The sequence below is a fragment of the Sturnira hondurensis genome, unplaced genomic scaffold (assembly GCF_014824575.4).
Source record: "Sturnira hondurensis isolate 20B ecotype Veracruz unplaced genomic scaffold, ASM1482457v3 Scaffold0002039, whole genome shotgun sequence".
Lineage (NCBI taxonomy): Eukaryota > Metazoa > Chordata > Mammalia > Chiroptera > Phyllostomidae > Sturnira > Sturnira hondurensis.
Window position 1 is genome coordinate 2,781,666 of NW_028074670.1, and position 26,476 is coordinate 2,808,141.

Here is a 26,476-nt window from a genome sequence, read left to right on the forward strand (position 1 = left end):
TTCTCTCTCGGTAGGGTTGTTATTAAAGACAGCATTCCCTGAGACTTAGAATTCATCTGCTTCTTCCTCTAACACGTGGTTGTGAAGCGCTGGGCGAAGAGGAGCGTTTTCGCTACGAGCAGGGAAGTGGGGATGAAACAGGTGACCTACTGCACTGCAGACACAGCCAGGAGGCGCCGAGGAAGAACGCTGGTTAAGTCATGCCGACCCGCCCGTAATGACAGAGGCCTGAGGTGTCAGACCTCAGCACCGTTAGAATAACGGGTGAAGGAGTGTGGGAGGCTTTCAGGAGAGGGAACTTGATTTTTATGTTTTTACCTGACACTAACAGGTACCAACAAAAATTTCTGAGAAGATGACCATAATGTGGCCAACGAACCCTTGGGGAGAGTTGGAGGACACAGCCATGGCTGCCAAAGGACAAGAGGTGGGAGGAGGGGCATGACCACAGAGGGGTCAGGAATCTTAGGGACTTGAAACTATAATGGTAGTTATACAGATGTACATGTCAAAACTCATAAAACTGAGCACCAGAGTCAATTTTCCTGTATGTTCCTTTTTCTTTTTTCTTTTTTAGATTTAAAAGAAAAAAAATCAGCAATAAAGCCTTTAGAGGAAGAAAAGTGCTGACTGTAGACAGGACAGGGCGGCTAACGCCCTTTCTCCCTGTGACAATGTGGCAGTGTCCTGGGGCTCCACCTGGGCTCACTGGGCAAGGCCCTCCTCAGGGTGACGGGCTCTGACACCCAGAGAACCAAGTGACTGTCAGTCAAAGCACCTGGGCAGGACGGAGCCACGGTGACAGATGCGCTTTGGGAAGAAGCTGGGTCCCCGAAGCAGCAGATGGAGAGAGTGAGCAAAGAAAGACATTGTGAGGGGCAGAAGGAAACTGGCGTGACCAGCAGGATATTTGTTTCGGCACCTGGCCTGCTGCGAGGCGGCCTTGAAGAGCCAGATGTCACACTTCTCCTTAAGCATCCCCTTCATCAAGGCCTCCACAGGCCTTGGGCCAACAAGGCCTGAATATGGTCTTTAATTTCTTCAGGGCTCCTCCCATCTCTGATGCTGAAGGGCCTATGCGGGTATAGACCCCAGACCAGCCAGGCAGTGTATGGAAAGCAGTAGGAATGGTCACACCTGTCTCTCTCCACCTCCCACCAGATCTCCCAGAGAGTAGGCAGCTATAGATGCCCCTCATGGTCTCCAGGTTCATTCTGGAGAGGACATCACAGGGGTACCAGACAATGACCAACACATAAGGCGCTGAGAAAAGACGAAGCGGGGGGTGGGGAGGAGGGGGTTCCTGCCTGACAGGTTCCTGAATGACCAGAGAAACCAACAGCTAGACCTGGCAAGCTCTGAATGTGCCTCACACGGGGCAAAGCGAGTCTCTGTGGATGACGACAGGGGTGCAGACCTGGTTCCCGAGGGTCAGCGGCTGGTCCAGGGTGTTCTGGGAGTCAGGACAGCTCCAGGAGAACAGCGGGCTTGGCCGAAGGCCACAGAAAAGGACAACAGGGTAGAAGAAGCTGCAGAGGCTGCAGAAAAGCCAGGAAGAGTTTCCTGTCTTGAGCACCAGTCTCACTCATTCCAGGAATCCCCCTTTCCTGAAGCTAAAGCCTGCTGCTATTTATTTACACAAGGCTGAACCCCACCTTCCAGGGCACTTGCAAAGCCCTCCTCCGCCACAAAGCCCGATTGTACTACCACATCCTGACAGCCAACTCTGAGAGAGAAACTTGCCTGAGGGAAGACAATTTGTCCCGGAGATGGAAATGGTCAGATATAAAGGCCCAGCTGGTCAATAACTGGCACCTTTGTTAGGGTGGCAACAACCTTTCTAGGGACAGTCGGAAAGGCGTGGCAGGGGTTCCGGCCTGTCTTGGTGCCAGGAGGCCCTTCTGCAGGTGAGCTGTGGCTATTTGGTTTTGGACCATTTCCAAAGAACCAGGCCTTACTGCAGGCCCAACCAAGAGATACATCAGCCTGCTATTCTGCTCAATTATCCACTTACAGAGAACCATAACAACATTTTATCGAAGCAGGACACATGCGTAAAAGATACATCCACAGCAGAAAACCCCAGAATTTTTTTTTCCAAGGGAAGACAGGAAACTTTCTCATCCCTCTAAACTAATCTAGCCTAAACTATATGATTTTGGCACTTCAAACACAATTTTTCTTAGGACTTGAAATGTGGGCTTTCTTTCTATGTTCCTCAAACATTTCTTAGCAAAAGATTTGGTCAGACATTGTTTCTCAACAGGCTCCCTATCTCCCCACACCAAATGACATCTGAAATGTGCTAACACAGACCACAGGAAAGTGGGGCCTCAAAGCTCTGGACAGGTTTTAGGTGCACACGGAACATGTAATGGTCTCCAGGACACCAACCCAACAAGACAGAGGGGTCTCAGAGGGGAAGAGACTGCCCGTGTTCTAAGGGGCGCACAACAGAGCGGGTGTGGAAGCCAATGAAGTCCATCTGTTGGTCCGTTGGTGCCTGAGGTTTGGCTACAGGAGCAGGAGTCCTGCACTAGGCGGAGGGCGGCTCTGGGCCGAGGTTGTGGGCCATGCCTAGCTTTCCACAGCTCCCCCAGCTGTCGCCCCTGCCTTTGCTCACACAGCCAGGGCTTAGCTCACACGGCTGTGCGGCTGGTTCCATGTGTACACCTGGGGTATCTAAAGCTGACCTCCCTAAGAGGTGACTCAGCGCCTTCCCTCCGTCCCAAGGACCGCTCGCTTTCCTCTAGGCCCTCCACGCAACACTCTGATGAGTCCCCAGCCTCTCTCCATCCCAGAAAGCACTTCTAAAGCCATGCCTGCTGTCTGCACAAATGATGAGTAATTACCACTAATTGCCCCTCACCTCTTACTAACCCCAAGACCTCCCCTGAGCAGGGAAGGAGGGAGGAAGGAAGGGAAGGCAGGAAAGCCAGTCAGGGTCTCTTTAGTCCGGCCCCTCCCACCTCCCCCTGGGCTCATGCACGTCAATTTGCCACCACACTTCCTGCTCTCCATCCAGATGCCTCCTCAGCAGGTGCCATGGACTCTCCCGAGTTCAGTGGGGCCAGAAACTGCAGCTCCTATAGTTCTGGGCTTCTTAGAGACAAAGTTCAGGCATTACCCGCCATTTACAAAGTGCAGCCTAAGAACACAACTACTGAAAAGAATCTTCGGGTCAGCCAGTCCAGCATCTTCACCTGTGCAGGCCACAGCCCTCACTCACACAAGCCATCAGCGTGGCCCAGGGAGGGGCCCCATGGCAGCGGCTGGGCAAGTCTGGGGTCGACGCCTGTCCCCGCCCTGGACTGCTGAGTGAACGCAGGCGAGGGTCTTGGCCTCTCTGCGCCTCGATTTCCTCTAGAATAAGGCAGGAATAACCAGTCCACCTGCAGGGTCATTTGGCAGATTAAATGAGTTTCCGCACACAACACTCCTCTGGGACACAGACAAACACTCAAAGAATAAAACTGTTATCACTGCAAAAAGTACTGTTCAGAGAGAGGAGAGACTCAGGTATCAATTCTGCTGTTTCTCACTAGCTGGGTGACAGTAGACATTCTCTCCACCTTCTAGACCTCAGTTTCCTCAACTATAACTAAAACCTAACTAGTATCTCTAATGTCCCTTGTTTAAAAAGAAAAAGAGAGACACACGTGTCATAATATGATGCATACTGTGACAGAGTGAAGAGGTAAGCAGGGTGAGAACAGGGAAACTAAATTTCTGTGTACAGAGCCCTTGCAATGCGCTCCTGGAAACTTCACGGGGACTGAGACTACAAACATACACAGTACTTTTGAGCTTCTTGACATCTGTAAAACGGTTACTGTGCTCATAAAGACTGCCTGCAGACTTAATTTGGCTTACACATACAGAGTCCCATTTAGTGCCTAAACCTGCCAGGCCCCCGGCTCCCAGCTCCAGTCAAGAATGTGCTGGGGAACTTGGCCGGGGGAGGAGAACACAGGGGGATTCTGTGTGTGCTCCCTCCCCAGCACAGGAACCCTCGCCTGGAGCACTCAGAGGAAGGGGAGCGCCTTGGGCAGCGGCCGCTGGGGGTCATGCCTAAGAAGAGGGCATTTTGCCAAACGCGTTAGTGGATTTGACTAAACTGTTTTCCCAGTTCAGAAGACCTAGTGGCTTGGTGAATGAGGCTTGCGCACACGGACAGGAGACAACAGGTACGTATCTACCAACCTTGCTAATATAATTCAAAATGAAGAGTCATCATAAAGATGGAACACAGAGGTAAAGGGGAGATGAACATGTGCTTCAAAGACAATTCTGTTTACCTCGAGCTTTTAAAAACAAGACTCTTGAACTCCCTTTACATCTCATTATGACTTTCTTAACATTTGTTTTTAATTTATCCAAGATCATAATCTTCACTGAGGACACATATGAGCCAAGCTTGAACTTAAAAACCAAGCTGGGCCTTTTGTTCTGCCTTTGTTAATTAGTATACAAAGAGGCATCTGATTCCCCCTCCCCCAGTCTTAAACACTGGTTCCTATTTATGGAGAATGGGCTACAGCTGGGCCTCTGGGTAATGGGCCCTAGACAGGTATCAGGAAATTAAGGCCCTAATACTGGGTGATTCACTGCAGACCACTGAGACAAGTTATTTCAAGCACTTAGCCTCATCTTTAAATACACTGATGGTTTTCTGCTAGCTGGATGCACTGAGTAAATTAAGCAGAATTAGGAAGATCTACAGCATTCTAATTGTTCACACTGAAAATGAAGTACTAAGTACGGCAGTACCACAGACCAAAGCAAGATTCCCAAGCTGGGTTTTGTGGAGCACTCATCCCAGGAGATACTACTGGGAGATAAAGGGTCTAGTGTTCCTTCACTCATCCAACCAATATTATTAAGGACCTTCCGTAAGCCTGGTGCTGAGAATACAACAGAGAACAAAACAGACCCTCCCCTTGCCTTCTTCAGCAGGTTCAGGATCCAGAGGAAACAGAGTGTGTATCAGATCATTATTAGGCCATGTGTTTACCAGCAGTGAAATTTGCTCCTGTACAGGGAGCCGAGAATTTGCAGCAAGAAACTGCATCTAAACTGAGGGGCAAGGAGCATGAAGTGAGACTTCTCTACGGGTAGGGGCATGGGGTGGAGGGCAGTATTCCAAACACAAGAAAAGCTGAGGGGTCCTACACAGTACATTCCTCTCTAAGAGATTCATGGTGCGTGAGCAGCTCTGCAGAAATGAAGCCTAGGACGGCCCACCGACTGGGTTGGCTGAAAAGTTCCTTTAGTTTTTTTTCTGTAAATGACAATTTTCGTTTTCACCAATAACTTTATTGATTTGGATATTTTGAGTATGTCGGCTATCTCCCATGTTGTATAATGCTGATTGTTTTCGATTAATGTCTCAATTTGACCGTTATCAACTTCAACTGGTCCACCTGACTGTGGAGCATCGTGCAGCAAGAAGTCTCCAGCACAAACTTCACAAACCACTTTGGACACATTCGATCAGTCACAGCACCGTCTCCATACACTGCACAAATGGTTTTTTTGCATGTCAGTTGCGCTTTTACCTTTCTTGAAATAAAGAAAGCATAATATGCTGAAAACGTTGTATTTTTTCCACCTGTAATATTAAAATGGCTACACAAAAACTCACCAATTCTGATGTGTTTTTTTAAATGCACCCGGCAGGACTGCTGTCACAATACAATCTAACAAATCGTTCAGAATGAAGTTAAAGACAACTAAGCACTACTAGAACCATCTTACGGAAAAGCCAGATGGACTTTCTGGCCAATCCGATACAACATCCCAAGGATGTGTCTCTGGGAAACGCTGCAGGAAGCACACTATTCTCACAGCCTACATGAAACTTCTGTATAAAACGAAAGCTCTCGTTCGTGTAACCGGAAAACTATTGTTGAATCCACCAACCGCGAGAACAAATGTTGGAGACTTTCAGGGTTTCAAAGATGTTACTTTATTGGCCAAGTTTAACCTGCGCAGGGGTGAACTCTCAAAGTGTCCAGCGACACAGTGCCCACAAGGGCTGCAAAGGAGTCACACGCAGTGCTTACAGCTAAGTCCTTATATAGAGGCAAGCAAGCATTACACAGATGATGTGGCAGTTAGCTATTGGCTTACAGAGCCCGCGCGCGGGAACAGGGTGGGGTCTGTCTCAACTGAAAGGAAAATTTTGAAACTAAACAGATGGCAATCAACTTACAGGATGTTTGCTAGGGACGCAGGCTCCTTGGGGCTGAGACTATTTTTCTTGTTCCCAACACTATCACATGTCCTCTCAGAGCGGCCCAAATACCTTGGAGTTGCTAATGAAATCCTAAAGTGTTTTCCTTGGCACAGACCTCCAAAACATATGGCATCCACACCTCCCACTACCACAGATGAAATTAAGTCCACAGCTACAAACCAGCAGGCCAGATGAGAAGTTTTACCTCTAGCATAGACATCTACTTTATTTTTAAAAGTATGTATAAGCCTTAATATGGCATTAATTGAGAGAACTGTCATGAAAAGTAAAACAAAAATGATCAACCAACAATGATTAACTTATCAAAGATTATTCCTGGGGCGGGATGGGTTGGGATGGGAGTAAGACGGAAAACTGTACTTGAAAAATAATTAAGTAAATTTTTAAAAATTTTAAAAATTAAAAAAAAAATGTTCTCTAAAAGATACTAGAAGTAAACAATGACTTACCATGTTCCCCTAAAAATGTCCAAGAGGAAGACAGGTTTTTGATGTTTATTACATACTATGCATTAAAAAGGGGAATGTTGTAAATAATAACAAATATTCATACACATGCAGATTTTATGTGCAAGGCACTGTGCCAGGGGCAACAGCAAGCTAAAGAAAAATATAACAGTGGGCCCCAAAGCATATGGATTCCAGAGACCTAGAATTCCAAAACCGAATGTAAGTGCCCAGGGAATGGTGGAGTACAGAGACTAAACTTTAACGGGGCTAGGGAGATCCTGAAAACCCAGAACCACTACAGCAAATGATAACTTGACCCTAACGATACCCCTACTGTGTGCCAGACACTGTTCTACATGCTGTGTATAACCTTGATTAATCTTCGAAACTATGAGGTAGGTCCTAGGTGTATATCAAAATATGACCTTTGACTCAGCGTTCCGTAGAAATCTGTTACTCAATGATGGCTCCAACTTAAGAGACCTGGACTTCTGTCTGACCAATGAGCATGTGGTCAGAGGTGACCAACATACCTCAGAACGTGACCACATAAGAAATACGGAAACAAAGCGTGCTGGACTTGCTGTTGTTACCTCAACATGCCCTTTAAAAAATAGGCAAATATCCTACAAATAACTTGAGTGAAAATCCCATTATAAGGTTTATCTGTTTGAATGCTATCAGCTGGCAGAAGTATATATGTATATTTTAATTAAAAGAATAAAATATAAGCATGAAAGGTATTAATTTTATATAGAAAGTAACTATAATGTACAGTTATTAAATAAAGAGGATTAACGAACAGTACATTCAAAAAGATTATATACTTTTAGAGCAAAAAAATGTTCTTTTAAATTGCAACCGGCACATATTCTACAGTTGACTTGAACAATGCGAGTTCAAATGCGTATAAATAAGTAGGCCCGCCCAGTTCAAACTTGACTCTTGAACCACACAACTGTACTTCTAAACTCTACAGGAATGCTGAGTGTTCTCATAACAGTAAACAGAGTACCATTTAGGAGTGGTATAGGCACCCCTATGGTTCAGACTACTGTTTCTATGTAACCTATTTCACTAACAATGGAATCAGCCCTGGCTGGCGTAGCTCAGTGGATTGAGTGTGGGCTGCAAACCAAAGGGTCGTGGTTCAATTCCCAGTCAAGGAATATGCCTGGGCTGCAGGCCCGGTCCCCAGTGGGGGCCATGTGAGAGGCAACCACACATTGATGTTTCTCTCCCTCTCTTTCTCCTTCCCTTCCCCTCTCTCTCAAAAAAATAAAAATAAAGAAATCAAAATTTTTGAAAAAGCCACTCATTAAAAAAATAAAAATTAAAAAAATAATGAAAATGGAATCAGAGTTCCTTCTAGAGATGTCAGGCTCCAGGTCCAAGGCAGGAAATGCATGGGTGATCCTGGAACTACCTGCCACTCCAGTAAGCAGGAACATCAGAGACCACGAGGACTCTGAAGCCAACCTGAAGGGGCTTCCAGAGGCAATTTGAGTATCAGTAAGGATAATTATAAATGGATGGAAATATATTACATAGAGGTAGATACATCAGTTTATATTTCAAAAAATAACTTCATGGGTTACCTTTGATGGGTAACAGGAAACCAAATGAAAACCAGTAAGTAAATAAAGGGAAAGAATCAAGTACTTCCATTACTTTTTCCATATGATGATCTAGAGCACAGGTCAGAAAATGTTTTCTGTGAAGTTCCAGATCTTTTCAAACCTGTAGGCCACGTACAGCCTCATCGTAACTACTCAGCACAGCCCTTGTAGTGCAAAAGCAGCCACAGGCAAACTACAAATGAATGCATGTGGCCATGTTCTAATCAAACTTTACTTGCAGAAATAAAAGTTGGATTTAGCCTGTGGACCTTAGTTTTTGCTGACCTCTGATCTAAGGTAACTATTGGGTTGGCCAAAAAGTTCACTTAGTTTTTTTTCTTTCTTTTTAAAAATGTATTTTATTGGTTATGCTATTATAGTTGTCCCAATTTTCTCCCTTTGCCCCCCCACCCAGTACCCCCATTCCCTCCAGCAATCCCCCCTAGTTCATGTCCATGGGTCATGCGTGGCTACGCCATTCCCTATACTGTTCTTAACATCCCCTGTGTATTCTCTACCTACCAACTTGCACTTCTTAATCCCTGTACTTCCCCTCGTTCCCTCTCCTTCTTCAACCTGATAACTCTCCAAATGACCTCCACATCTATGATCTTGTTCGCTCAGTTTTTTAGATTCAATTGTTGATAGCTGTAAATTTATTGCCAATTTAATGTTCATCATTTTTATCTTCTTTTGTTTAAATAAGTCACTTTAACATTTCATATAGTAATGGCTTGGTAATGAAGTCCTTTAGCTTTTACCTTAGTGCTTCCCTATCGGGGAAGCACTTTTATCTGCCTTTTGATCCCAAATGATGGCTTTGCTGGATAGAGTAATCTAGGTTATATGTCCTTGTTTTTCATCACTTTGAAAACTTCTTGCCAGTCTCTTCTAGCCTAAAAAAAAGTTTCTTTTGAGAAACCATCTGATAATCTTACGGGAACTCCTTTATAGGTGACTGCTTCCAGATTCTCTCTTTATCTTTAACCGTTGGCATTTTAATTATGATGTATCTTAGTGTGGTCCTCTCTGTGTCCATCTTGTTTAGGACTCTCTGCGCTTCCTGGACTTGTATGTCTATTTTCTTATGAATTTAGGGCAGTTTTCTTTATTTTTTCAATTAAGTTTTCAATTTCTTGCTTTCTCTTCTCCTACTGGCACCCCTGTGATTCAAATGTTGGTATGTTTGAAGTTGTCCCAGAGGTTCCTTAGCCTTATCCTTGCTTTTTGGATTCTTTTTTTTTTCCTTAGTGTTCTTATTGAATTTTTTTTCTTTCTTATGTTCCAAATCATTGATTTGATTCTCGGCTTTATCCACTCCACTGTTAATTCCCTATAAATTTTTCTTTGTTTCACTTAGTGTGACCTTCATTTCTGTGTGGGTTTTTTTTATGTTGCTGAAGTACCCAGTGAGTTCCTTGAGCATACTAATAACCAGTGTTTTGAACTCTGCATCTGATTGATTGCTTATCTTACTTTCATTTAGCTCTTTTTTTGAAGTTTTTATCTGTTTTTTTTTCATTTGAGCCATGTTTCTTTGTCTCCTCATTTTGGCAGCCACCTTGTATTACATAGAGCTACTTTGATTCCATCTTTGCAGTACGGTCTTTTTTTAAAAAGTACATCAGCCCTGGCTGGTGTAGCTCAGTGGATTGAGCCAGGGCCTGCGAACCAAAGGCTCACGGTTCCATTCCCAGTCAGGGCACATGCCTGGATTGCAGGCCAGTTCCCAGCAGGGGACTCACCAGAGGCAACCATACATTGATATTTCTCTCCCTCTCTCTTTCCCTTCCCCTCTAGAGATAAATAAATAAAATCTTTAAAAATAAAACAAAATGTCTGCAGCAATAAAAAAAACTTACTAAAAAAAAAGGTGCATCACTAAGTTGGATGGGGCAGAGCCTTAGGTAAATAAATAGGCGGGGCAATCCACGAGAACACAAGTTGATGTAGTGTTAGATATGATCCCACAGCTCTGTGGCTTTGTGTAGGAGGAGGGCACAGAAAGGGGACAATGGCTGCTCCCTCACCTCTGGAGTTTTGTCCAGGAGGAAGCTGTCCCCTGCACTTGCTCTGATGCCAGACACTTCAATTTCTCCCTGTGTGCCACAAATGCTCTTCAAGCTCCTGCCTGTGCTGAAGCCCAAAGGGTGAGTCTACATGAGCCCTAAGTCTATTGTGGGTCCTTTACGAGGAGATTCCTGGGGCTCCTGCAGTTTCTTCTACCACCACCCCCCCCACCCCCACTGGTTTTTACATAAAAAAACTATGGGGACTTGTCTTCCTGGCACTGGAACCCTGGGCTGGGTGGTCTGGTGTGGGGCTGGGATCCCTCGCTCCTGAGGGATCCCTCCCCATTTTTATCTACCACAACTGGGTATGTGACTGCCCATTCCCCATCTCCACCCCTCTATCCATCCGGATGAATGTGACTTCTTTAATTCCTTGGGTGTCAGAGTTCCATACAGCTCGATTTTCTGATGATTCTGGGTGAAAGCTATTTAGTAGTTTAGTTGTAATTTTTGCTGTGGTTGTGCAAGGAGATGAGCCATATCCATGTATCTCTCTCATATCAATGTTTCTCTTCCTCTTTCCCCTTCCCTTCCCCTCTCTCTAAAAATAAATCAATAAAATATATTTTTAAAAGATTTTATTTATTTGTTTTTAGACAGGGGAAGAGGAGGGAGAAAGAGAGGGAGAGAAACATCTATGTGTCATTGCCTCTCGCATGACCCCCTATTGGGGACCTGGCCCATAGCCCAGGCATGTGCCCTGACTGGGAATTGAACGATGACCAGGTTCAAGCACTCAATCCACTGAGCCACACCAAGAGGGGTAAATAAAATATATATTTTTATAAATGGGTGAATTTTGTCTTGGCTGCTGTGGCTCTGTGGATTGAGCACCAGCCTGGGAACAGAAAGGTTGCTGATCTGATTCCCAGTCAGGGCACATGCCTGTGTTGTAGGATGGGTTCCCAGTTGGGTGTCTCTCACACACTGACATTTCTCTCCCTCCCTTCCCCTCTCTAAAAATAAATAAATAAAATCTTTTTAAAAATTGATGAATTTTTGTGCAGCAATTCTAATATTGAAGACTGAAGAAAATATGCAACATTTTTGCATATTATACTTTATTATTTCAAGAAAGGTAAAAATGCAACTGAAATGCAAAAAAAAAAAAAAAGATTTGTGCAGTGTATGGAGAAGGTACTATGACTCACCGAACAGGTAAAAGTAGTTTGCAAAGTTTCTTGGTACTATTGACATTTTGGCCAAATAATTCTTTGCTGTATCACTGTCGTGTGCATTGAAAGGTGTCTAGCAACACCCCTGGCCCCTTCCCACTAAAAGCCAATAGCAGGAGAGAGCTGACATAATCAAAATATCTAAATCAATAGTTACTGGTGAAAATAAAAAATGTCTTTTATTTTACAAAAAAACTAAACGGACTTTGTGGCCAATCTTGTACAATAAGAGTTGATGAGGGGTAGTTTCTCTTTTAAAAACATCACAAGTGACAGATGAAGAAGAATGATACAAATAGACTATCACCATTTTTGAAACTGCTAATGAAATAATGGATGTGAGTGATAATCATCAGTGGCTGCTAATATTACAGAGACAACCTGATGCTAAGAGTCTCCTGATGTAAGAACAACATCTATGAAAGTCCTGAAAAAAAATTAATGTGAAAGGAGAGAAAAAGAGAAGACCCTGAAGCTTGATCAAAAATAGAAGAGACACATTCCGGCGGAAAACCTGTCCTAGACAGAAGGAGACTAAAGAGACAATGAAGTAGAACCCGGGCCCCCAGAATCATCCTGCCTGGACCAGCCACCCCACCAAAACAGTTTGGATGTTTTCCTGTGCTACAAAAGACACTGGGAAGACAACTGGCAAAACCTGCGTAAGGTCTGCAGATGAGACAATAGGACTATCTGTGTTAATTTCCTGATTTTGATAACTATATTGTAGTAAATATCCTTGGTTTTGGAATATACACATGGGGGTTGGGGGTGGTAGGAAGGTAAAGGGGGGAACTTGACTTCGGGTGTTGATCACGATATACTATACAGATGATTATAGAATTGTACACCCCAATCTTACTAACTGATGTCACCCCAACAAATTCAATAAATAAAAATAAAAATAAAAAAGCCCTGGCTGGTGTGGCTCAGTGGATTGAGTGCTCGCCTGCAAACCAAAAGGTCACCGGTTCAATTCCCAGTCAGGGCACAAGCACTGATTGCAGGCCAGGTTCCCAGTTGGGGGTGTGCGAGAGACAACTGGTCAATTATGTCTGGCACACTGATGTTTCTCTCCCTCTCTCTACCTCCCTCCTCTCTCTAAAAGTAAATAAATAAAGTCTTTAAAAAAGAAAAAGGAGCAGATACATGAAGTAATCTAGGAGTAAAGGGGCACTGTGCCTGCAACTTATTCTGAAATTAGAAAGATAAAGAAAATGTGGTCAACATGAACATTCTGGGAAATCTAGAGAAAACTACATGGGGAGTCTTCATATTATTTCACATCTCTTTCTGTCTGAAATTGTTCCCAAATAAAAAGTTAAATTAATTCATATAGATTCAGGGTGGGGCACAAGTAGGTGTGCAGCTGTGAGTGTGCAAAAGTTTATTCTTGTGTTATTATTTAATAATTAGTGTATTGTTTTCCACACAGACAGCTGCACACCTACTTGTGCCCCACCCCTTACATGCACAGTTGACCCCTGAGCACGGGTTTGAAACGTGCAGGGGCAGCTGCACATGGAATTTTAAAAGTCTGTAGCTGTGGGTTTCCTATCTGAGGACTCAGCCAACTACTGACTGAAACCGGTATTTTCACATTCCAATCGCAGTTGTAAAGGACCAACTGTAGTTACGTTTCTGGAGAGTCAAACTTTATACCTGGACTTATGGATGTGTGGGGGCCTGAGCCCCTAACCCCCCATGTTGTTCAAGAGTCAAATGCACACAAGTTCCACATATATGAATTAATTGTGTATATATATGTATTATATTTATCATCCTGTTGGTAGTCATTTGACCAAGAACTCACAGAGCCCTGACCAGTGCGGCTCGGTTGGTTGGGCCTCATCCTGAAACACAAAAGGTGGCCAATTCAATCCTGGTCAGGGCACATGCCTGGGTCACGGGTTTAGTCAGGGACTGTGTGAGAGGCAACCAATGGATGTTTCTGTCCCTCTTTCTCCCTCCCTTCCCCTCTCTCTAAAAATAAGTAAATAAAAAACATTTTCAAAACTTGTACAAACTGGCCATTCTGTTCCAGTGATATGTACATCTTTGGGAAGGGAACTGATAACCAAATAAATTTAAAACCTGCACTAAGTACTGAGGCTGGTGCACCGATTACTTCTGTTCAAGCACTTCTGATTTCCCCTGACTATGCCACTCAATCGTTTCCTATAAAAACATTTTAAATGCTGCCAGGAAATATCCACTTATGAAAATATTGGCTTAAATTTGTTGGCCACCAAACATCTTAATAAAATGATAATAATTCTGAACATTATTTTGATGACATTTATTAATTTTTTATGCCCCAGAGATTTGTTCTATGATGTTGAGATTTGACGTTAGCCTTGGACAAATCCTGGTTTTAAAATGCAGCCCATACAGCCAAATATTCATTCAGTGACCCTCAAATTTTAACATTATCCCCATTTTGCAGAAGACAGCTCTGGGGCACAGGGGCACAGAGCCAGACCATGGCTGGCCTGGGATTCAAGGGCCCGTGGCCAAACCCGAGTCCCATACCCCTTGAACATACTGGCACCCCGAGGGGAAGCGATGGCCTGTCAGTGGGGTATGCTGTGCTCCTCATCTTCTCTCCACCCATTTCCACTCCCCTCTCTTTCAGTGCAACTGCTCGTCAAGGAGCCCCCCAACTCCAGCCCCCCACCGCCTGCTGCATTAACTCTCCTTAGGAGGGCCCGAGTCCACCCTTCTGAAGACAACCTATTTCCCATTCTGAACCTTCAGCACCAGTGTCTCTCTCCCTGGCAGGCATTTTATAACAGAAAAGCTTACATTGTAAAAGAAGTATAAAGTGTTATCTCACGTATCTCTAATATTCCTCCCATATGCATCTCACCTAGAAAACAGTTTAAATAGATAGTATAATTAATAAGTCTTATCCAATTTACATTTAAATAATATTCACACCTGTACAAGAAAGTGGGGCTGGTCAGGAGTAGGAAGTAGGCAATAGATCAAGTCAACAGATGCACATAGGATATTAGATATTGGCCCTGACTGGTGTTGCTCAGTGGGGTGGGTTTTGTCTCACAAATGAAAGGTTGCAGTTCGATTCCAAGTCTGGGCACCTGCCTGGGTTGCGGGCCAAGTCCCCAGTAGGGGGCGTGCAAGAGGCAACCTTTTGATGTTTCTCTTGGGAATCAATGTTTTTCTCCCTCTCTCCCTCCCTCCCCCTCTCTGAAAATAAATAAATAAAATCACTTAAAAATAAATAATATTAGATATTGTGGTATCTAGGGAACCAAGTTTGCCACCTCAAGATGTCACAAGAAAAACTAAAGGGAAAATACAGATTAAACAGAGCTGCAGAGCACAGAAAAGCAAAGAAAGATAAAGACTGCAATGATCACCATCTCTGAAACTGTAAAGAGACCAGCCATTAAAAAGCTCTGACTCTAGCCCTGGCCAGTGAGGCTCAGCTGGTTAGAGAGAGCATCACCTAGTAACTGAAAAGTCACAGGTTCGATTCCCGGTTAGCACACATGCCTAGGATGCAGGTTCACTCCAGACCAGCATGCATAGGAGAGGCAATCAATCCGCGTTTCTCTTTCACATTAATGTTTCTCCCCCCTCCCTTCTCCTCTCTCTAAAAATCAATAAACATGTCCTTGGGTGAGGATTACAAACAAAAAAGGGGGTCTGACAGGCAGAAGCAGCAGTGAAAAGTGCCTCCTAAGTCGAAGGGGTGGAAATGCCACAGAAAAGAATGAATACAGAGACGTTACTCAATTATTTGTCTGTTACTGTATGTGTACATGCCATTTCTTTGTGCAACTTTCAGTAGAGGGGAAACTGCATCATTGTGGCTGGAATGATGGCTCTGTCACCTTTTGGACAGGTGACTCTAGGTCCCTCACTCTCAGCTTCCCCGTGGGTAACGCAGATTGTCATTGCCGATGTGACTGTGTTCAATGTGGGAAACGGTTGTGCACGGTGTGATACAGTGCCCCGGAACACTGCAGGTGCCTGCAGGGCTGCTTTCAAAAACAATGATGTTTAAATATCCATGCTGGCAACATTCAACAAATGTCTGTGAATCACTTATCCCAGGTCATGTGTTACAGTTTAATAAAGTATTTTGTGGGGGGAGAGGAGTTTAAGGGGACCAAATGGTAATGGAAAAAATAATAAAGAGTATATATATATATTTTTAAAAGAAGTATTTTGCAGTGCAGTTTTTCTGCAGCACTGCTTTCTGCCAGGCTCACTGTGGGTTTCCCTAAGTGGTAGCAAGGGTAATGCTCCAGGGAGCACAGCTGGGCTCCAGTCCTGTTCCCACCACTCATAACTGTGTGGCCAGGGGCAAGGCCACGGTCTCCCTGAGCCTGTGCTCCTCACCAGTGGAGGGGTGGGGGTGGGCAGGGGGGCTGGACAGTCGCCCTTCTGCCTTTGAGAGCTACAGAGAACCCACACCGGGACCTTCATGGGACCTTGTATAAGACTCTCAGGAAGGAACATTCAATCCACCCTCAGGATGTGTTATAAAATCCAACTGATTTTAGTGACTATGATATATTCTTTTTGGAATTTACGGAGAAAAGCATAGTTCCAAACATCAGAAATCATTATAGCCAACAAATTTAGACTTGTAAATTGATCAGCTTTTCATACACCCCTCATTCTTACTTCTTTTGTTTTTCTTCATTATCATTAGACCCATCTATTTCTTTCTTTCCCTTTTTTTTATCCTCACCCAAGGATATTTTATTCATGCTATCACACCTGCAACCCAGGTATGTACCCTGACTGGGACTCGAACCCCCAACCATTCAATGTACGGGATGACGCTCCAACCAACTGAGCCACACCAGCCAGGGCAGTACTTATGTCTTTAGTAGTCAATTTACTAAAGTAGTTCTAAATGACTGGGACTGATTTTTAACTTAGAGAACTTTTAAAAAGCAACCAATTTATAAAATGTTTTATAAAATGAACAGTAAGGAAATATCTGCACACCTGGTTCCCCAGAGCTCGGCTTGTTAACCCAACTACGACACTATCCACACAGCCGAAGAAGAGAGCCGGCTGGCTGCTCCCACACGTGAGCCTTCTTCCAATGCACGGATTTCAACAAGGAAAAACAGTCCACAAGTTCAAAAGAGGGCAAATGTTAGTAGATAATCACTTATTCCTCTGAAAGAGGGTAATGTGGTGAAGTTCCTGGGGCCACCACCAAAGGTTACTTCGCTCCTCTGGAGTATAATAGTGGAAGAACAACTGAAACCACAGCCACTTGCTCACTTACACAACTGTTTATTTGGGAAGGTACATTTCCAGGTCGACTTTGTAAAGTTGGAACAAATTTACCCACCTTCCACCCCAACTGAAACTACACCAGGATTTCCGAACTGGGAAACAAAGGTCAGCAGCCCTTCTCCCAAAGAGGAGGAGGAGCTAGTTTTATCAGACATTTGTGTAAAGTCACAAGGGTGGAATGTGAAGACATAGATTTTGGCCTCACGACAAGTTCAAATCTATGTACCGTCAATTACCAGCAGTGTGACCTTGAACAAGATGCCTGACCTCTACAAGTCTATCTGCACAGCAGTGAAATGGGAATAAAAAGTATCTACTTCCTAGCAGGTCAGAAATAATGAAAATAATGTTTCAGTAGCAATGCATTGCCAAGTGCTTTCCAAAGAACTTGGCAACACATTGCTACAAGAACAGCAAACTCATTGCTACAAGAACAGCAAAGGAGAGCACCCACTTTACCAAACATTTGCCAGCATGCAAAAGTCTTAAGATAAACTCTTTTGTTAATTTGGTGGCCCAAAAAGTGATTCTCATCTTTATTAGCATTTTTTGATTACCTGGGAGATTGAACACAGTTTCAAGTATTCAGAAGTCATTCGCAGTTTCTTTTTTTGTGAACCTTTTGTTTATATTTTATGTTTACTTTCTACAAGTAGGGCGAACACTTAGGACCTTGTTTCTCCTCTGAAGATTTCTGAAATGCAGTAACAGCTCGGAAATGCTGTAACAACTCAAAATGAAATAAGTTAATTTCCTGTCCTGAGAACTCCAGGTAACTAGAGGTATCACCCCTCATCACTTCCACAAAAACTCTTAAAAAGGCCATGTTTAGGAAAACATTTTTATAACTGTCAAACTTTGAAGTGTATTTCTAAACTAAATGCTCATTTTCCCATGAAAATCTCTGGGCTATGCACAGGATGAAAAAGAAAGATTTAAAATTCTGAAATTTACTTTAGAACCTTAAAGGTATCTGTCAATTGAGGGAACTCATCACCTCCAACACCGAACTCTCCGAAGGAAGCTGTGCGGCACAGGGGACGCGGCCCGGCCCCCACCCCCCTCATGTTCTCTTCATTTCCGAATGCCAAGGTTTTGGAAACTGCATTTATTTCATTGTTCCCTAAGTCCGATCCAGCTTGAGAAAAGATAATAAAACAGGGGACATATAAAAACCTCCTCCAAAAATACATTATTACCCACTTTGGGGCAGTTTACTACATGCTTGTAAGCAGTCAGTCCTCCCTTTCCCACCCCGGATTACTTACCACGTCCCAGTATCTGCCGCTGACTGCACTCAAGTTGTATTTTTATTCCCATCTCCAACCACCTTCAAAATCAGCCAGCTCCAGACAATAAAAAGAGGAAAATTTTCCCAACTATGTCATATCTTTCAACCAATGCACAAGTGTTTGGTTATTTAACATGTAGCTAAGCGATTCCCACCATTTTCAGAGTTATAATGGGAGTACGGAGAAGGGGCCTGGAGTCCCCCTACAGCAAACAAAATTTCAAGACCCCCACCCACGCCAACATGGTTTTACTGGGAATCTCAAAGCCATCCAGCTATCCAGTGCATCCCCTCTTCAATTTCTGACAACTCTACCTCTGCATTTTTCTACACCGTCACCTTCCACTCGGGCTACTCTGCAAAACTGGCAGAACACCTACTGTCAAGCATCGTCATCAACGAAGGAAGATGACTTCCTTCTTTCCGAAGTTCTCGGTCTCCTCTCCTCTCCTTCCTATCGTTTTCTCCATTCACCTTCCATGCTACCCTACTGCCCCTACAAACTCCAGCCCAGCTTCCTAAATATACTTTGCAAAGCCTGTGGCTCCTCCCTTCCCCCTCTGCCACAGCCATTCTCCTTAAATGGTTGTCTGCAGTCTGGGTTTTCAACATCTTCCAGGTTATAATAGGACAGAAAGTGTAATGTGGAAGGTACACAGGGGTAGGGAGCAGGCTGCTCGCCACTGCGGGAGTCTGGTCTGGCTTTCTGGCTGAGAAGCGAGGGATGGTTTACACCAAGGACCATTCTAATGCACAGCGAGTGGGATGGCACTGGGTGGGGAAGCCCTAAGCTAGTATCTCTGCCTCCCTATCTTTATCACCACTACCTGCCTGGAATACTTCTCTTTGTGGGCACCAATAACTTCCTCATTAGTGAATTCCCAAAGCCTCTCTTGACCTCTCCCATCTTCTTGTCCCCTCTGTGGCATCTGTCACTGAGGACACCCCTCCCCTTTGCCTTCCCTCCAGCTCCCATGATGCCACAGTACCTAAGCTCTCCTCCCGTCTTGGCAAGTGCTCCTTTCCACCCTCCTTCAGTGACTTCTTTCTCTACTCTGAGCATCCTCTCCCCTTCTTCTCTTGTTCCCTGGCATCACCAGTTGCTGCAGTTGCAACTATTCCCTCAATATCCCCTCAAACCAGTGAGTCTCTAATGAAATTTAGCAGTTTCTCCAAAGTGAGAGCCTCTCACAGACCATGTGGGTGCCGACACTGCCAAAAGAGTCAAGAGCATCTGTCCAGCGCTGGGTAGGCAAAGATGGCAGGCCAGGGCCCCGCCTGCAAGAAGTCATTCCCCCAGGTCACTGGGACTCAGACCCCAGTTCACTGGGACAACAGCCACTTTCCACCTACAGTACTGCCCTGCACAAATTCAACCAACCACCCCAGTCTCTCTCATCCTTTCCATTTGGACACTCTGCAGCCGTTTTCATCTCACCTCCTGGACTCTTCTGAGTCTCGTAACTCTTCTAGCTCCTCCAAGTCCTCTCCCTCCAAACCCTATTACCTTTCTAAGCATGTACGAGTCGCATCACTTCCCAGCATAATTTTCAATGGTTTTCTGTTGCTTCTTGAATAAGACCCGATTCCAGCACTGGCATTCAAGGTCCGGCCCCTTATCCTTCCAGGCAAATAGGATGGGCTGTATTAACCCCTAATAACCCTGAACTTGCTTCCTCCCTCCCTACCTCTGCTCTCCCCATGCTGGTTCCAGCCTCGCTGTTCACCCGAAACACCTCTGCACTCTTTATGTGTTTTATGATTAACAAGAAGTATTTTTTAGCCCTGGCTGGTGTAGCTCAGTGGATTGAGCGCGGGCTGCAAACCAAAGGGTCGACAGTTTGATTCCCAGTCAGAGCACATGCCTGGGTTGCAGGCCAGGTCCCCAGTGGGGGCCACGTGCGAGGCAACCACACAATGATGTTTCTCTAACTCTCTCCCTCCCTCCCCCTGTGTAAAAATAAAAATTTTTTTTCTAGTAAAGTTGATATTCAATTTTATTTTATATTAGTTTTAGGTGCATAGCACAGTGGTAAGATGACCAATAACAATTACTCTGAATTAAAGAATGAGTGAGTTTGGGGACAAGTTTAAACAACTCCCTCTACCTGCTTTCCTTGATTTGGCTGGCCCAAAACAATCTTTCTATTCTCTTTATTCACAAAATTCTTCTCTAGACTCTTCATGGACTTTTAACGTACACTTCATATTACAGTGGTTTGTGCTAACATTACTTCCTCCTAACTCACTTTTTTTCTAGACTCTTGAGGATTTTTCTAGACAATCATGCCATTTTCTTAAATATTTTTTTATTTATTTTTAGACAGAGGAAGGGAGGGAGAAAGAGAGGAAGAGAAACATCAATGTGAGGTCGCCTCATGTGCACCCGCTACTGGAGACCTGGCCTGCAACCCAGGCATGTGCCCTGACTGGGAATCTAACCTGTGACCCTTTGTTTCACAGACCAGTTTCAATCCACTGAGCCACATCAGCCAGGGCTCCTAACTCATTTTTTAAAGTTGGGTTTAATGCGTCCCGTCTCCCACAGTCCTTTAGCCATTGACCATGATGGGTTCTCAATAAACATCACCTTAGGTTGAGGAGTTACACCTTAAAGATGCCAATCCAAAGTTCCCCAACTTAGTAAGTAAAAGTTGGCTCTAAGTTAGAATATAAGTAGGATCTTTGCATTGTAGATTTTTCTGATGAGTTAATTATTAAAATTCCTTCTTATGCACAACTTTTTGGTTAAGTTTGCACATCATTGTAGAGGCTGGGATACTCTGTTGAAGGTTAGCGTGTGTGCGTGCTAGCCTACTTTCTCAAGAATCCATAGAAGCGAAATCAATGAAGACTGAGACCAGCCTCTAACTTTCTAAAATTATAACCGAGTGAGCAGATATTCCCTGCCAGGTCCTCCCATCCAAATAAAAGAGACTGACAGGATCTGAGTCTCTCCACAGGGTTTGTCACCAATTGTCACCCCAGCAATCCAAGTGCCAAAACTTCAACAACGCAGGCTGGGCCCTCACAAAAGCTTGTTCCATGTGGAAAGCCCTCATTAAATCATGGGTTATATTTAGAAAAAAATGGAACAGAAGTTATATTTAGGTGAAATGGCTTAAAAGAATTTTTACCAAAAGCAGCCTGATCTTCCACAAGAAAAGGTTGGACTTAGCTTTTACATACAACTCCTAAAAACAGACAACTGCTTTAAACTAACACAAAGACTTCACCTCGGATTCTTTGTTAGAAGGAAATCAGAAGCACCCAGCACACCCGCAAGACTACCCACGAAAAGCAGTGAGACAGGAAGGACTGGAAAAGAAACGCAGGTCTGGGGAACAAAACCATTTCACACAGAAACTCGAGTTGAGATGGTCTGAGAAAGGTGCGAGCAAAGTGGTGCTTGAGCTGTGTGAGAGAAGCTCTTAAATTTATAAACTGGACACAAAAACTATCAATTTCCTTAGCAATCTACCTAGAAGCGGTTTGCTTTTCCAAAATGTCATTAGCACTCTCATTGTGGTCACAGACAAACTATCCTCCATCACTTTGTAGCTAGCTCACCGAACCACAGTCAACATTTTCTTTCTGGCTCTTATTAGTCAAAGTATTTTGGACACCCACTTTCTTCTGTGCTGACTTACATTTTCCTAACAGAATTCTAGTCAACAGAGCCGAGGTGGTTTCGTAAACTTACGAAGCCTTTTCAGGAATGAATGTTTCATTTCAGGATGGCCATTTGAAGAAGTAAAAGATGGTTTGTGACAGTTATTCCTCTCTTCCCAGGCCACAGGGTCCCCAGGGCTCCAGATGGGAAAGAATCACAGCTCTGAGGCTTGGCGCGCGCGCACACCCCCCGCTTAAGGGGACGTCTTCTCTAAAGAGCCTCAGGAAGAGGACACTTCCCAGCCTCCCAGCCAAACCAGAGTGGAGGGCAAAGGTAATGCCTGGGGAGGAGATGGCAGGACAACAGGACTGCCCAGCCCCCAGTCATCCCAGCAGGAGTTATGCCAGGGGTAAGGGTGTTGCAGCTCTGCTGCTTGTTATTCCCCGGGTCAATTAACACCCTGAAAACACTCCAGCTAATCCCCACTTTTGCTTCTGGCTTGGTATTTCCAGAAAGTGTTAGAGCAACAGAGAACTGAAGTCACCCAATTTTATACCATTCACAGGCCTTAGAGCAACAAAGCCTAAGGCTGTGAAATTTAGAGATGAAACAAACACAGACCTAGACACCAAAAGCGAGACTGTATTACATTTTCCCTCTCCCCCTTCAGTCACCCCCCTCCCCTTCTTCCACCCCATATCATACATCCATTTTAAGAGGATGGGACCCCAACAGAGGGCCTATAGTTTGCCTACAGTGAGAGTCTTATTAGTTACATTAATATAATCACCCAGAGGAAAGCATCACCTCAACCCTATATAGTCCAGACAAGTGCTTAAGGCTTTCCTCACTTGCTTTCGCTGCAGCCCATGATGCCCAAGGATAGGGTCAAAGAGCAGGCTCTATTGAGCTGACTGAATTGCAGAAAATGTCCCCATACATCAACGAACTTTGTAAGTAGGCAGGCCTAACACAGTGATAGGCATTTAAAGAGCACAGAAACAATGGGGGAATTGAACTTCTGCGACGACAAATCACCAGGGAGACAGAATGTAGGTATGAGAGTGGGCCAGGACATACTAAGTCCCTTATGAAGCGTCAACACAGAGAGAGTGAGTGTCCTCGGAGGATTGAAAGAGGGTTGGCTACATGGGCCAGGGCAGGGAACAGCTGCAGAGGTGAGCAGGCACGCACAGGGGAAAGGCTGGCTTCCCTAGGGAGGGCTCTGAAAATCCCACAGGGGCCTGGGTTTAGTAATCAGGCATCCTCCTCAGTATCACCAAGAATGGAAGTTCTTAGGCAAAAGGACATGTAAGGTGGTGGAAAGAAGGAAGGGTGGTAGAAGGAAGGAGGGGACTGACACAAACAGAGTATCTGTCCCACTGGATTTCGTCCCTGGACAGCAGCAGTTGTGAGAGTCACCACTCAAAGAGAAAGAGGCCAAATGCCCTAATGAGAAATGGGTAGGTTGAAGGAAGAGCCCGCTGGAGGGAAATAATCGGTCTTATCTGGGACTTGTCTAGTGACAAGTTTACCTGCACCAGGCCCTGGATCAGTGCTCCCCCATAGAGGCTAGTGCCTCCAGACTCCCCTTTCCAGACATCTAGTGGGAAATGGGAAAATGAAACTCTGGTAGCATAACCCCCGTCACACACAGATCGTCACACACAGATCGCAGGAACCAAAACTTTCAGAACTGAGCTACATCTGGGACACGTGAGGGAATCAGTGAAAACCTAAACAAAGTTGCTATAGCTTGTATCGCTCCATTTTTACTCGCACCTTTCTTCTTTGAATATGGACAAGAAAGACTAACAGCTAGAGATGCCCATATCGAAATTATATTCAGGACTTCTGGGACGCTCCAAAGCAGGGCCAAAGTCACAGGTTTCCCCTGCTTGACCCGTGAGGGCTGTGTCGTCCCACTCCCATTTCAGCTGGTCGGAGCCCCCCACCTCCGCTCCCACATCTCAATTGGCCAGTAGAGCGCACCACTGAATCCACCACAGAGGTGTCCGCTCTCCACCGACCGCGACGGCAGGGATCATCGTTTTAGCACCCGGCCTATCTCAGGCAGCCCTTTAATTCTGATCATCATTTAAAGACAACTTGAACATAAAATGATTTTTTCTGGCCCTGGTCCTAAAGCGCCAACACCTCCCGCCCCCGAATGCATAAAGAACTGGCAGGCACTGGGGAGTCTGGGCGGGAAGCAGATAACCACTACCGTACGCGGCGCCCAAGGGGCAGCACGCTAGAGACAACCGGCACGTAGTAGATAGGCGCTCACTGGACCCTAGCACCTGGGCAGAGGCACCCTGGGTGGGTGGCTCGGGGACACAAAGCCTAGTCAGCCCTGCGATTTGGCGGGCGGGAGTTCAGAGGCAGCGAGGGGGAGAAGGAATCCGCCCTCATTTGCACGGCGTCTGGGGCCGGGTCAATTTGCTTAATCACGGCTCTAAATGCCAGCGCGCAGCACACAATGCGCGCCCATTAACAGGTTTAAAGTGTCGCAGCGCTCGCTTTAAATGAGAAAAGTCGGCAACAAAGCGGGGGAAGAAGCCAAGTTCCTCAACTTCAAGAATGCTGCGCGGGTTGCTGTCGAGTTTAAAATCTCGAGCTCCACAGAAAAGTTGAGGCCACCGTGCCAGGGTTGATGGTGGGGAGAGGGGTGTGTGAATAACCGGCCACGAACACTGCGTTTCTTAGAAACCAACTCGCAGCGGCCTTGTGAAACTGAGGGGGAGGGGGGCAACGTCGCCAACCCAGCTCCCAGGGCCCATCGCCCAACTGCCAGGGAAAGCTGACCCACTTCCAGGAATGAAAACGAGACCCACCCAACCCCCCAACCCCAAAGCCGGCGAAATTCCAAGTTTTCCCTTAGTGGGAGAGAATTATTTTGGAAGTCAAGGAAAACCCCAGAAGAGCATTCCCAAGCCTCTCCCCAGAAAAAGGGGGAAATTTAAAAGAATTTTACTTTCATCCAGGCACTGGCAAGCGCAGCGCAAGCGCAGCCTAAAGTTCAGCCACCATGGACTCGTTCAACTCCGAAAAGAAGTTCTGGCCCGGATTCTCCCGGGACGAACCCATCCCCCCACCCCGTCGCCTAGCCGGGGGCGCATCCCGCCGGCCGGGCCTCCCATTGGCCCCGGCGCCGCAGGACTAGCGCTCACCGTGCGCGCTCCTCCGGGAGACAGGGGTCCGTTGGGGAGATACGGGCTGCTCAGGTCCGGGATCATCAGGAACGGGTATCCAGGGTACGGGGGGCCCTTAAAGAACGCGCCGTCCTGTGGCCTTCTCACTGTGGGCAAGACCAAGGCTGGGTGAGGCCAGGCCCCCACGACCACCCCGCGGCAGGGGCCCCTGGACGGGGACAGGGGACCTGAGCGCCCCCATGCGCACCCCAGGACGGCTGCCGCCTAGAGGGGCAGAGAGCAGGAGCACGGCTACGGGAGCGCGGAGAACCGGGAACTGCCTGAACTGAGGCTCAGGGCACCGCGAGGCCCGGGAATGGGGACTGCCTGGGCCAGCACCTACCTTCAGCAAAATAGTCCCGCGGCTTCGGGAACGCGTCCCGAGAGGGCTGCGGGCGCCTCTCCGCCTGCAGAGGAGACACAAAGACGAGGGCGGGTGAGCGGGAGCCGAGCCCGGGTCCTTGGGGTCGGCCGCCGGAACCACCTTACCTCCGAGTCTGAGCTGCTGCTCTGGTTCTCAGACTCGTTGACCAGGGACGACTTGACCTCATCCAGGTCCCGCTGCGCCGAGGCGCTGTCGCTGCTCGGCTCCTGCTCCTCGCCTCCTTCGTCCTGGAAGGGGATCAGCTCGTCGTTCGCCCCGAGGTCGTCCCCTCCGCCGGCCGTCCCGGCACCCGAGCCGCCACCGCCGCCGCCGAGCTGGGGCATGGTGGGGCCGCGGGCCGGGGCCGCCGCTCTCGGAGCCCCGCGCCGCCCGCGCACGGCCCGGCCCGGCCCAGCGCCCCTCCCTCCCGCTCGCCCCGCTGCTCGGCTCGCCGCCGCAGCGGCCGCAGCAACAAAGTTTGACAGGGCGTGGTCCGGCGGGAAGCGGGGCCGGCGCGGCCGGGCCGAGCGGGGGCGGCTCCGCTCCGGCCCCTCCGGCAGCGCCGAGCCCAGGGCTCCCCAACTCGCCGCCGCCGCCTGCTTCGCCGGGGCGTCCCAGCGCTTGGCCCGCCGGGGAGGGGCGAGCGGGGCAGGAAGGAGGGCCCGCGGGGCTGGGCAGGGGGGCCAGAGGGAGGAGCCCGGCTGCAAGCTGACACCCGAGTGGCGCTCGGAACCCCGCCAGCTCCGGCGCGCACACATTCACTGGCATTCACACTCGCACACCGCTGGCTCACACCTTCCGGGGGCTGCGCCTCCCCGCTTCGCGCCCCGCCCTCACCCCCAGACTCGCCCTGGTCTCCCTCCTTGGCGCCCCACCTTTGCACCCCCCAGCAACCCTCCCCCACCGGCCCGAGAACCGCTGGAGTCCCGCCCCAACCCTTAGGCAGCCCCTAACTTTCTGCCAAATAACCCCCAGAACTCCGCACAGATTCCATACCCCCTCCCACCGTAGCGGCGCGCTGGCGGGCGGCACTGCCCCCTGTGGGAAAGTTTGGGACACACAAACCGGCCGGCGACACTCACTGCTTGGAGTTTTGAGCCCAGGATACCAACCGGCCTAGTCGCCCTCGATGGATGCACAGAGCAAAGGAT

At 46.8% G+C, this 26,476-nt stretch overlaps 1 protein-coding gene across 1 annotated transcript in view; it reads right to left on the reverse strand.

The window, feature by feature from the left end:
* Window positions 1–25,956, reverse strand: part of TCF7L1 (transcription factor 7 like 1) — a 151,508-nt gene extending 125,552 nt beyond the window's left edge. The window contains exons 1-3 of the mRNA XM_037039537.1: window positions 25,451–25,956; window positions 25,305–25,368; window positions 24,941–25,068 (exon numbers count right to left, since the gene is read on the reverse strand). Coding sequence (XP_036895432.1) covers window positions 24,941–25,068; window positions 25,305–25,368; window positions 25,451–25,669 — 411 coding nt within the window. The 5' untranslated portion in view covers window positions 25,670–25,956. The remainder of the gene's footprint in view (window positions 1–24,940; window positions 25,069–25,304; window positions 25,369–25,450) is intronic.
* Between the last annotated feature and the right edge of the window lie 520 nt (window positions 25,957–26,476).